At 36.3% G+C, this 13,706-nt stretch overlaps 1 protein-coding gene across 2 annotated transcripts in view; it reads left to right on the top strand.

The window, feature by feature from the left end:
• The window catches only part of ARFGEF1 (ADP ribosylation factor guanine nucleotide exchange factor 1), a 151,630-nt gene that overhangs the window by 67,804 nt on the left and 70,120 nt on the right, over positions 1 to 13,706 (top strand). For both annotated transcript variants that reach the window (XM_058528826.1, XM_058528825.1), the window contains exons 8-10: positions 84 to 259; positions 1,210 to 1,343; positions 12,771 to 13,005. In XM_058528826.1, the coding sequence (XP_058384809.1) occupies positions 84 to 259; positions 1,210 to 1,343; positions 12,771 to 13,005 (545 nt within the window). The remainder of the gene's footprint in view (positions 1 to 83; positions 260 to 1,209; positions 1,344 to 12,770; positions 13,006 to 13,706) is intronic.

The following is a 13,706-nucleotide window of genomic DNA, read 5'->3' as shown; positions in this document are numbered from 1 at the left end:
TGCCACGTGAATACTTTATGCTTTTTCAGTACACTTTAGTTGAGTCAGATATATTTGCATGTTTTTTATTTTTACCATTTTAGATATGGGAGAAAGGACTACTGTAAATGCAAGTGCGGATGGCAACGTTGGAACTATAGAGGATGGTAGCGACAGTGAGAATATTCAAGCAAATGGAATTCCAGGAACACCAATTTCTGTTGCATATACACCATCCTTACCTGACGACAGATTGTCTGTCTCGTCCAATGATACTCAGGTATAAATAGGGGAAAAGATGTTAATCTTAAAATTGATAGGCTACCAACACTTTGTGGTGAATATATCCAGTTGATGATGCTGGCTGATTTCAGTTTGGGGAAATAAAAACTGGGGTTTTTTTCTCATTGATATAAATCAAAGTGGTTTATTTCCCTAGTATATTGATAGCCATATTTCCAACTCTAAGGTGTATCTCATATGTGTTCACATCTTTCCTACACCGTCCCTTCATTGAAATTACATTTAAAAAAGAACATTTGTAATCACATAGTCATAGGATAATTGTAGTAACATAGAACGAGAAAGAACTTGTAGAAATCCAGAGGACTTCGTCTTACCTTTGTTCAGGGCTACAATGAAATCCATACTGTGGTAGTGATAGGTCCTCTTCATCCTTCCTACCCTGTATCTTGTGTGTTTTTATCCTTATCTTTTTAGATAAGGGAGTCCTACCTTAAATCATTGCCCTGTACACAGGGGTAAGTTTTCTTGGCCTTGTTGATCTTTGTCAGTTAACAACTTTTAAACATTGCTTGATAATCTCCATTGTCTTATGTCTATCTGTGCAGAGTAGATAAAAAATAAAATGGGACAGAAACATAAAACACCCAATGACAATGACAGATAGTGGAAAGCATAGTTTAGGCTGTGGATGAAGTATCTTGTCAGGGGATGATGTACTAGTTTTTGTTAATAATAGTATGAACTAGGTAAATTTTAAGAGTTTATTTGGTGGCGAAGAGGGAATATTTTAAAAGAATGCATTTTTAAGGTATTAATTTATTTTTGGGCATGTCAGATTAAAGAAAAATAATCTAGCAAATACCTCGTCTGGTTTCTCTTCCAACAGAACCCCACCTTTTACTTAATTGAATAAAATGTATAGAAGGCTGACATGATTTTACGCTGGTAAATGTCTTTATTTACATGGTATGTTAACTTCTTTAGGAATCTGGAAATTCTTCAGGACCTTCACCTGGTGCTAAGTTTTCCCACATTTTACAAAAGGATGCCTTTCTAGTATTCAGGTCATTGTGTAAACTGTCAATGAAACCACTGTCAGATGGACCGCCAGATCCAAAGTAAGTCATTAGCTGTTCTGCCTGACCAATACAGTTTTTTAATTGTGAGTCTTACTTAAGATAGTCTTTGGATTTTCTTTTGTTCTTCTTGTCCTGTAGGACCTTCAGAAATATATTTTAGTGTTATTTTACTTTTAAAAAATGTATCGAAAAACAGTGAGTTCCAAAACTGCTGGAGTAGATATCTTACACTGTTTCCTAAAGTGTACTGATAGCATTATAGAATTGTGCCTGATACATAGTAGGTGCTCAGTAAATATTGAATGAATTTTTATTTCAATATTGTAAGTAACTTTGGAGCTAATAGAGCCCTGTTTTCCAGCCTCATGGTAGGCTTCTGAAGGCTACCAGTTGAAAGGTAATAAAACCTAAGAGAAATAAATCTTAAAAGTCATAATGAAGGATAGTACATACATTAAGGTCTGAAAAATGCCCTGAGATGATACCTTTCTCTGTAGGGAGCAGGAAGTACGTTGAAGTAGGAGTCGCTTTCGGATTTCCATCAAATATATTAGTTTAAACCATAGTAAAGTTCCATTTTTGTAAGTCATAAGTCATCAAATATCTTTTATTTCATATGATTCAAGTGTAACTAATTCCTACTTGAGACTGAGTTTGGGAATTATTAGAGAAGCCTGCCTCTCTGATGCTGCAACATGATGTAGTGTAGCATGACAGTGTTAGGAGAACTTGTTGGAGAAAGCCACCTTAGAGAAGGCTTGAGTGACTTTGAGAAAGGTATATTGAAATAGGGGGAAATGTAAGCAACTCTACTTCATTAAAAAAAACTCTAGAGCATTTCAGTTTCTTAGTGTCAACTAAGAAGAAAGACTAGAGACAGTTGCAATAAAAACTTTATAAGTTTTGGGAAACCATATTTGTTATGTTTTCTATAGTTTTGTTTTATTTTGTCACATTGTACTGATTTAGTGAGAAACATCTTTTAGGCCCAGAAGCCTAAAATTCTAAAATCTTCTTAGGCGCAAATCCCGGGAGTCAGAAATATAATTTATTTATTCTTCTGCATTTTGAAAATATAAACTCTACAGAAAAGGGATTAAGGTTGTTCAGATTGCAGTACAGACTTGATTATACTCTATATATTTTATAAGAATATATTTAAACATTTTCCAATTTCTTATTCTCATAATGAGGGGAAAAATAACTTACTCGTTCAAAAATTGACAATTTTGATAGCGCATTATAAATTGCTGAAGACCTACTTTAAGGAGGAAACAACCTAATAATTTGGTGTTATTGCTAAAGGCCATTTTTGCCATGATTTTAAAATGTTATTGACCTTAAAAGCCTCAGATGTTTAGTTTTCCCAAATCAAATGTAAAAAATGTGATTTGAAACATGATAGAAACAGAAAAGAAGGAATTCTTTTAAATGCCAAGAATGGAGTGATGTCGCCTATGTCGTTCCTGACTTCACTCCCCCTCACAAGAGGAACAACTAACGACTATTCAAGAACAAGAACCACTGAGAGAATCCTAGACCACAGGGATAAGGCTGAAGCACCCCAGAGGCTGCACCGCAGAGACCAAGAAAGACTGCATTAGAAGGGTACAAGAAGGGGCTAACACGTCAACTGCATTGCCCCTCCCCTAGGCCAGTGCAGTACCACGCAGAGAAGTCTCCTCTGAGCCTCTGCTTCCTCCAGTGGGAGAAGAGAACCCAGGCAGGACAACCAGCTTTCCCAGAATTATGGGTCATTTTGTGGGAGCCTAGTAGCTCGTTCCACAGGGATTACAGAGGAATCTGCAGGGCTCAACCGCTAAGAATCTGTGGCTGAGAAGGAGGAACAGGCTTGCAACAACCAGCACAGGGATCTTGGCAGACGGAGTTCACTCTGGCAACACCAAGCAGTAATCCCAACCAGCGGCTTTGCTCATCTGCAGAACCAACTCAGTGGTGCACTCTGAGCAGGGAACTTGGCAGGATATAGATCTGCTTGATTTGGATCGTCAAAGAAGGAGTTTTGTCAGGCGTAGACCCTGATTTGCCCATGCCCAGACAAGGAGCTGAGTCACAGCCCCACTTGCTGTGGAGAGTGTCTCCTGGCCACATCTGACCAGGGGCCCTGGCAGGAACCTAGAAGCTGTGTATCCCAGCAACACTTGAGCTGAGAGGCAGGATGGGCAGAGCTGATGGCCCCCAGAACAAAATCACTTCTGGGCATGGAAGTTTCCTGTGCTAGGCACAGGCAGGAGGATTAATTCATAGCCAAGGCTGAGGGTAGCTCTCAACCTCTCCCAGCGAGAGACCCTGCTTGGGAATTTGAGAGTTGCCTGGAACGACCCCTCCTCTTACCATCCTGGCAAGGGAGCTGAGAGACAGCTCCACCCACCCACTGTGGCTTCCTGTTCCATTTGAACAAAAGGACTGGTGAGAACACCTGGAAGCTGTGCAGCCCAGCAGTGCTCAAGCCAAGAGAAGGGCAGGCAGAGCTGATAGTTTGGCGAGCAAAGCCAGTGGACCTGTTTGGCCAGAGAACTTGGGGCATGGGTTAGCTTAGTTAATAGAACAAATACAGAGCTTTACCAGCTCTACAGCTGCTTCTCCCACTATGCCTGGGGAGGGAAACTAATTCGTGGCCCTGCTCATTACTGAAGACAGCCTCCAGCCTCCCTGATGAGGGAATCTAACCAGAGCCAAGAGGAAACTGCATAGCCCATCCAATAGCCCGGCTTACGGTGGCACTTCAGCAGAAAGCACAGGTGGTGTCTTTCCCTGCCTGCAAAGCAAAATTGGTGGCCTCATCTGACCAGGGAAATCAGTGTGTGCTCTTGCCTGATTCAGGTTCCCAAACAATGAGCCCAACAGGCCCTGGGTCCTGTCCTGCTGACCTGCCAGGGCAGGGAAGCTAATTCATAGCCTCAACTACAACTGAATATAGTACCCAGTCCCAACTATCTGCTAAGCCTAGCCAGAGAAACGAGGCAGCCCTTCCTACAGCCTCAGCCTCAGTTGATTAGGGAACCAAGCCAGCAGTCCTATCCAACTCTTTTTAGCCAGTGGCACTTCCCACCATCCCCAACCTCAGAGCTCAAACAGTTGCCTTGCCCAAAAATAGACCATAATAGCAGGCCCCACCTGCCCAAGGACGTTACCAGCAGACATGCCCAGAAACTGAAACTGAGCTAACTGGTGAAGATTCATCAGCCAGAGCAAACCTATTAAGTCTGGAAGAGGAACCCAATTACGTAAAGGCACAGATACCAACATAAGGAATCAAGATCACAAAAAAACAGGTAAGTATGACACCACCTGAGGAAACTAATAACAGCTCTCATAAGTGATCTTAAAAATATGGAAATCTATGAAGTGCCAGACAAAGAATTCAGAATAATCCTCTTAAAGAAGTTTAATAAACTATGAGAACACATAGACAGCTAAATGAAGTTAGGAAAACAATGCATGAAGGAAACGAGAACATGGACAGAGCAATAGAGACCATCAAAAAAAAAAAAAAAAAAAAAAACCCAAACAGAAATCCTGGAGGTGGAAAATATAGTAACTGAACTGAAGAATTAAATAGAGAGTTTCAAAAGTAGACTTGATCATGCAGAAGGAGTCAGTGACCTGGAGAATAGGACATTAGAAATTATCCAGTCAGAGGAGCAAAATGAAAAAGAGTGAAGAAAGCCTACGAGACTTATGGGACACAATGAAAAGAAACAATATTTTCATGATGGGAATTCCAGAAGAAGAAAGAGAAAAGGGCAGAAAGTATATATAAAGCAATAACGGCTGAAAGCTTTCCGAACCTGGGGAGAGAAATGGATGTGTAGATCAGCGAGGCACAAAGGCCTCCAAATAGGTTGAAACTGAATAGGGCTGCAAGAGACACACAGTAATTATATTGTCAAAAGTCAAAGACAAAGAAAAAAAATTAAAAGCAGCAAGAGGAAAGGGAGAAGTTTCATACAAGGGAACTCCCGTAAGACTATAGGTGGATTTCTCAACAGAAGCATTTTAGGCCAGGAGAGAATGGGATGATATATTCGAAATATTGAAGGAAAAAAATTGTCAACCAAGAACACTGTATCTGGCAATACTATCCTTCAGAAATGAAAGAAGGATGAAGACTTTCTGAAACAAACAAAAGCTGAGGGAGTTCATTACCACTAGACCTGCCTTAAAGAAATGCTAAAGGGAGTTCTTTGAGTGGGAGTGGAAGTATACTAATCAACATCATAAAAACATAAAAAGGTAGTGTAAAACTCACTGATAATGATAAATACATAGTCAGAGTTAGATTCTGTAATTTGGAAATCATGATGCATAATTCACTTACGACTCTAAAAGTTAAAAAACATAGTGAAAATAACCATAACTGCAATAATCTGTTATTACTACACAATGTAAAAAATATGAAAATTGTAGCAGCAATAACTTAAAATGTGAAGGGAGGAGAGGTAAAAGTGTAAAGTTTTGTAATTCTATTGAAATTAAATTGTTGTCAGCTTAAAAATAGGGAGTTACAATTTTAGGCTATTTTATGTAAACCTCATAACAAGGGAAAAACCTGTAACAGTTAAACAAAAGAACATGATAAAGAAATCAAAGCATGCTGATTCCAAAAGACATCAAAACATGAAAAAAGACAGCAGAATAAAAAACAAGGAACAATGGATCTATAAAACAGCCAGAAAACAAAAAAATGGCAATAGTAAGTCTTTACCTATCAATAATTACTTTAAACCTAAACAGATTAAATTTTCCAGTCAAAAGACATAGAATGGCTGAATGGATGAAAAAACGAGATCCAGTGATATGCTATGAGAGACTCACTTTAGTTTTAAAGATACACATAGACTGAGAGTGAAGGGATGGAAAAATTCATTTCAAGCAAATGGTAGCCAAAAAATTAAAAAACTCCCAGGGGTAGTTATATTTGTATCAGACAATATAGACTTTAATCCAAAAATGGTAAAAAGAGACAGACAGTCATTACATAATGATAAAGGGGTCAGTCCATCAAGAAGATATAACAATTGTAAATATTTATGCACCCATCATCAGAGCACCTAAATATGTAATGCAAAAACAGAGCTGAAAGGAGAAATAAATACTAATGCAATAATAGTTGGGGATTTTAATACCCTACTTTCAGCAATGGATAGAGCATCCAGACAGAAAATCAATGAGGAAGCAGTGGATTTGAACAAAACTATAGAACAAACGGACTAACAAGACATATGCAGAACACTATCCAACAACAGCAGAATACAAATTCTTTTCAAGTGCACGTGGAACATTTTCTAAGATAGACCATGTGTTAGGCCACATAACAAGTCTTCGCAAATTCAAAAAGATTGGAATATACCAAATATCTTCTCTGACCACAACGGCATGAAACTAGAAATAAATAGGAAGAAGAATACTGGCAAATTCCTAAACACACAGAAATTTACACTCTCCTGAACAACCAGTGGATCAAAGAAGAAATTAAAGGGAAAATAAAAAAGTTTCTTGAGAAAAGTAAAAACAGAAACACAACATACCAGGACTTATGGGATGCAGCAAAAACAGTTCTAAGAGGGAAGTTCATAGCAATAAATGACTACATTAAGAAGCTTGAAAAATCCTAAATAAACAGCCTAACCCTGTGCCTTAATTAAGGAACTAGAAAAAGAAGAACGAACAGAGCCCAAAGTTGGCAGAAGAAAGGAAATAATAAAGATGAGAACAGAAATAAATGAAATAGAGAGCAAAAAACAATAGAAAAGATTAACCAAACTACGAGTTGGTTCTTTGAAAAAGATAAAATTCACAAACTCTTGTAAACCTGGTTACAAGGAAAAAAGGGAAGGGACCCGAATCAACAAAAGTCTAAATGAAAAAGGAGACATTACAACTGATATCACAGAAATACAAAGGATCATAAGAGGCTACTAGGAATAACTATACACCAACAAACTGGACAACCTGGAAGAAATGGGAAAATTCTAGAAACATACAACTTACCAAGACTAAATCAGAAAGAAACAGAAAATCAAAATAGACCAATTACTAGTAAGGAGATTGAATCAGTAATCAAAAATCTCCAAACGAAGAAGAGCCTGGTGCCAGGTGGCTTCACTGGTGAATTTCACCAAACATTTAAAGAAGAAATAACACCAGTGCTTCTCAAACTCTTCCAAAAAATCGAAGAGGAGGGAACGCTCCCAAACTAATTTTATGAGGCTAGCATTATCCTGATATAAAGCCAGAAAAGAACACTACTAGAAAAGAAAATTACAGGCTAATATCCCTAATGCATATAGATCCAAAACTTCTAAGTAAAATACTAGCAAATTTAACTCAGTACACATTAAACATCATTCACCATGATCAAGTGGGATTTATCCCTGGGATGTAAGGAGGTTCAACATACGCAAATCAATCAGTGTGATGCATAACATTAATAGAATGAAAGAAAAGAATAGTGTGATCATTAAATAGACACAGAAAAAACATTTGACAAAATTCAACATCCATTCATGGTAAAAACTCTTAACAAATTAGACATAAAATGAACATATTCAATATTATAAAGGCCATATTACAAGCCCACAGCTAATTTCATACTCAATGGTGAAAGGCTGAAAGCTTTTCCTCTGTGATCAGGAACAAGACAACAGTGTCCACTCTCGCCACTCCTATTCAATATAGTACTGGAAGTCCTGGCTAGAGCAATCAGGCAAGAAAAGAAATAAAAGGTGTTAGAATTGGAAAGGAAGAAGTAAAATTGTCTCTATTTGCAGATGACATGATTTTATATCTAGAAAATCCTGAAGACTCAACCAAAAAATGTTAGATCTAATAAATAAATTCAGTCAAGTTGTCAGACACAAAATTAACATACAAAATTCAGTAACAATTCTATACACTAACAATGAATTTTATGAAAAAGAAAAAGAAATTGATCTCATTTACAATAGCATCAAAAACAAGAAAATACTCAGCAATAAATTTCTCCAAGGAGTGAAAAATCTCTACTCTGAAACTACAAGACATTGATGAGAGAAATCGAAGAAGACACAAATAAATGGAAAGGTATCTCATCATGTTCATGGATTGGAAGAATTATTATTGTTAATTGTCAGTACTACCCAAAGCCATCTATAAATTCAATGCAGTCTTTATCAAAATTTCAATGGTATTTTTCACAGAAATAGAACGAACAATCCTAAAATTTGTATGGAACCACAAAAGACTCCAAGTAGCCAAAGCTATCTTGAGAAAGAACAACAAAGCTGGAGGTATCACAATCCCTGATTTCAAACTATATTACAAAACTACAGTAATTAAAACAGTATGGTATTAAAACATAAAATCATAAAAGCAGACACATAGATCAGTGGAACAGAATAGAAAGCCCAGAAATAAACCCATGCATAAATGGTCAATTTACAACAAAGCAGACAAGAATATACAGTGGGGAAATGACAGTCTCTTCAATAAGTGGTGCTGGGAAAATTGGATAGCCACACTCAAAAGAATGAAACTGGACCACTGTCTTACACCATGCACAAAAATTAACTCAAATAAAGACTTGAACATACGCCTTGAAACCATAAAACTCCTGGTGGAAAGTATAGGAGGTAAGCTCCTTGACAATGATTGCCTTGACAGGGTCTTGGAAGTGATTTTTTTAATCTGACACCACAAGCAAAAGCAACAAGAGCAAAAATAAACAAGTGAGATTGCGTCAAACTAAAAAGCTTCTGTACAGCAAAGGAAACCATTAAAAAAATGAAAAGACAACCTCCTAAATAGGAGAAAATAGTTGCAAATCATATATCTGATAAGAGGCTAATATTCAAAATATATAAAGAACTCCTTCAACTCAATAGCAAAAAAAAAGAAAAAAAAATCAGACTAAAAAATGGGCAGGAGATCTGACTAGACATTTTTCCAAAGAAGACTTATAGATGGCCAACAGATACATGAAAAGATGTTCAACATTGTTGATCATCAGGAAAAGCAAAGCAAAACCACAATGAGATATCACCTCACGCTTGTTAGAATGGCTATCATCAAAAAGATAAGAAATAAGTTTTGGTGAGGATGTGGCAAAAAGGGACCCCTGTGCACAGTTGGTGGGAATGTAAATTGGTGCAGCCACCATGGGAAACAGTGTGGAGGTTCCTCAAAAAATTAAAACTAGAACTACCATATGATCCAGAAATTCCGCTTCTGGGTACCTATGTGAAGAAAATGAAAACACTAATTTGAAAAGATATATGTTCCTGCATGTTTGTTGCAGCATTGTTTACAATAGCCAAGATAAGGAAACAGGATAAGTATCTATCGATGGATGAATGGATAAAGAAATTGTGCTATATATATACAATGGAATATTTTTCAGCCATAAAAAATGAGGAAATGCTACCCTTGACAACAACATGGATGGACTTTGAAGGCATTATGCTAAGTGAAATAAGTCATACAGAGAAAAACAAATACTGTGTGATCTCGCTTATATGTGGAATCTTAAAAAACAAACCAACTCAGAAAAAGTGATCAGACATGAGGTTACCAGAGGTAGGGTGTGGGGTTGGGGGGCATTGGAGGAAGATGGTCAAAAGGTACAAATTTCCAATCGTAAAATAAATAAGTACTAGGTAAATAAATAAGCACTAGAGAAATAAGCACTAAATAAGATAAATAGCACTAATGTACAGCATGATGACTATGGTTAACACTGTTGTGTGATGTATAGGAAAGTTGTTAAGAGAGGAAATCCTGAGTTCTCATCACAAGGAGAAAATTGTTTTTCTTTTCTTCATATTGTATCTATACGAGATGATGGATATTAGCTGAACCTATTGCGATAATCATCTCACAATATATGTAAATCAAACCATCGTGCCGTATGCTATTAACTTATATAGTGACGTATGTCAAATATTTCTCAGTGAAATGGGAAAAAAATGCCAAGAATGAAAACAACACAAAAGAAAATAGATGAGTTTTGAGAAGCACTATGGGGAGGAGGGTGTTCATTTAGCCGTGAAAAAAGATTAATCTAGTTTTGGAGAACTGCAGTGTTTAATATTACAAAGGATTCTTATGATAAATAATGTAAATTTGTTATCTTCCTACTTAGTGGGCTTAAACCAAATATTAGGAAATTTTGTTTGAACGTAAGAAAGACCTTTGACCATCATGGTCATTGGAATTGAGTACTGAAAGAGATCAAATTTTCCACCCCTAGACACTGTTCTTTTCCAAAAGAGAATATGTAGTTTTCTATCTTGAATGATTTTTTTGCCAAAATTAATGGTTTTTGTAGTTATATAAATTTGTTTTTTGTCTTTGCTTCATTTTTTGTTTTGTAACCTTGCTAAGACGATGATCCAGAAAATGTTCTTTGAGTTTGAATCATAATTTGAAACTACCACATGAAAAACTGTAGAGCTGAAATTTCCAGCCTCTTTTGCCTATCAAAAATATTCTGTAGGGTCCGGCCCGGTGGCGCAAGCGGTTAAATGTGCGTGCTCTGCTGCGGCGGCCCGGGATTCGCCAGTTCGGATCCCGGACGCGCATCGACGCGCTGCTTGTGGAGCCGTGCTGTGGCGACGTCCCATATAAAGTAGAGGAAGATGGGCACGGATGTTAGCTGAGAGCCAATCTTCCTCAGCAAAAAAAGAGGAGGATTGGCATCAGATGTTAGCTCAGTGCTGATCTTCCTTACACACACACAAAAATATTCTTTATTGTGTCTTAAAACAATAATTTAATCATTTCTTCATTAGTTAATGACTTATACATAGTAGGTACTTAATAAATCATCAGAAGAATGCATGAATAAATCCATTAGTTATTTTGAGCACATAGTATGTACAAGGCATTTTGTTAGCTGTTGGGGATACAAAGATAAAACATACTTATAACAAAAACTCATGTATTAGAGAATGGTAAGCTGGAGGTTTTAATTACTAAATCAGTTACTAAATGACTTAATCAAAAAGTGTGATAAATGTGAGCTAGACTAGAAAGCATTAGTAGTACATAAGCCTTGAAAGGCATCAACATGAAGGGGAGAGACTTGGCCTACTCCATATTTTCCTACCTCTCACTGTTTCTAACTTGATTTGTCTAAGTATTTCTTTTCATAATACTGTATTTGCTGCACATATTCTTACATTCAGAGGCATAACCATCCTGGAAACATGACTGTGCAGTAATGAGCCATGTTATTATTGGGTCCAGTTTTGTTTCAAAGATGGTAAATCCGTAAATTCCATTTTACATGAAATTAAATATTCCTTGTTAGAGATTCTTAGGTCCTTGAATTACTTGACACTTATAATCATAACATTTTTAATGTGGAAATTAGGAGCAATTAAGTTACTATATGGTGTAACTGTGACTGAGTATGGCATTTTTAATAAATAAAGAGAAGAACCAGCTGCTAGAGCATTTAAGTGTGTCCTGCATTTGAAAATTGCCTGGACTCAATCTCTGGTCTTTTGGACCTAAGAGGCTTATTTCAATGTAAGAGAAATTGTATTTGTGAAATCTGTTAATTAAAATGCTAGATAATGATCAGAAGTATGGCACAGCATATTGATCAGAAAAAAAATTTTTTAATTTAAGCTGAAAATGTGTTTTTTAACTTATAAAAATGTTGAGAATAAACGGATAAGGTATTAAGAGTTATAAATGTTCTAAAAGCCTCTTTGTATGTGTTTCAAAAAGGAAAAAAACTTTAAATGTTTACTGAAAAAGTAAACCTGTAGTAGTGCTATAACTTGTTAATACAACCAAAACTTTTGGGTTTTTTTGGTGAGGAAGATTTTCTCTGAGCTAATATCTGTGCCAGTCTTTCTCTATTTGGTATATGAGTCACCCCCACAGCGTGGCTGACAAGTGGCGTAGGTCTGTGCCCAAGATCTGAACCTGCGAACCTGGACCACTGAAGCGGAGTGAGCTGAACTTAACCACTATGCCACGGGGCTGGCCCTGCAACCAGAACTTTTTATTAGTGTTTAGGATTTTTGAGTAGCATAACTAGGCAAAAAGTACTTTGGAACTGTTAAATATTAAAAATGGCACTTAATTTGTGAAGTTCATGGTGATTTCTAAAATGCAAAATACACTTGTGAAAGAAAAGAACAAGGCATAAATCTTTAAATTATTTTTCTTGTCCAAAGGAACAGTAGATTAATGTTAAATATGTGTGAATGATTGTTTTCCCACTTAAGTTTATGAAATTATGTGGTACAAAAGAACATAAGCGGAACTACCGATTTTTAGTGGCTAAGCTTATTGATGTACTGTACTTTTTTATGTTGTGGAGTTTTTTGTTCCTCTCCATTTAAAAGTTTGTGAAATTATATGGGTCCAGGAATTATCTTTGGAACAACCTGTTATTGCCATAATGCTAAACCTGTCCATATACTGTACCTTGTTTTTTTTATATTTTAGGTCTCATGAGTTACGATCCAAGATTCTTTCATTGCAGTTACTTCTATCCATTCTGCAGAATGCAGGACCTGTTTTCAGGACAAATGAGATGTTTATTAATGCCATTAAGCAGTATCTGTGTGTTGCACTCTCAAAAAACGGAGTCTCGTCTGTTCCAGAGGTTTTTGAGCTTTCTCTTTCCATATTTCTTACTTTGTTGTCAAACTTCAAGACACACCTGAAGATGCAAATTGAGGTATGTTCTACATTTAGGCATTGTTGGATATTTCATTTGTTTCATGTTAAATCGGATTATTAATACACTGGAAAGTTTTTCAGAATGTGAAATAATATTTTTGTATTGTCATGTACTTCTTGTTTTCATTCACCTGTTCAACTAACATGTGCCTACAAAGTAGTAAGCATACTGAGTGAAAATGAAGAATGCAAAATCAAATTAAGACACAGCCCTCAAGGAATTTATACTAGTTGAATGAATGATTCTAGCTGTCTTTAATTTAGTCCTCACAAAACTTTGCATTGTGTATATGGTATGTGATAGTGAATTTGGTTGTCTTAGAGGAAAGCTCTCTCTATATACTTTTTCTACATGGTTTTAAGCCATTTAAGTTTTTGGCACTTTAAAGAGGTGATTGAGAAGTATTATTTTTTAGGGGTTATATTTTAGGACACTTGAAAATTTAATTTTTGCTTTGTATTTTTTTCCTAATGTATCTATTATATTCCTGAAGTTTTCTCCCAAGATCTTTGGAAATAAAATAACAGTGTGGTTCTAAAATATTTCCAGAGACTTAGCAAAACGAAGTTGGGATATCTTCCAAAAATATCTGTATGTATAGTGCAGTGGTACCAATTCTTGATCTTTTGTTTTCACCTTCAAATAATTTAGTATTTAAAAATAGTAATTTATGTTTCACTGATTTACTGGATGCTTTT

This window comes from Diceros bicornis, chromosome 33 (genome assembly GCF_020826845.1).
Source record: "Diceros bicornis minor isolate mBicDic1 chromosome 33, mDicBic1.mat.cur, whole genome shotgun sequence".
NCBI classification, from domain to species: Eukaryota; Metazoa; Chordata; class Mammalia; order Perissodactyla; family Rhinocerotidae; genus Diceros; species Diceros bicornis.
The sequence above is the reverse complement of the archived record's forward strand: the minus strand, read 5'-3'. Positions and strand labels throughout refer to the sequence as shown.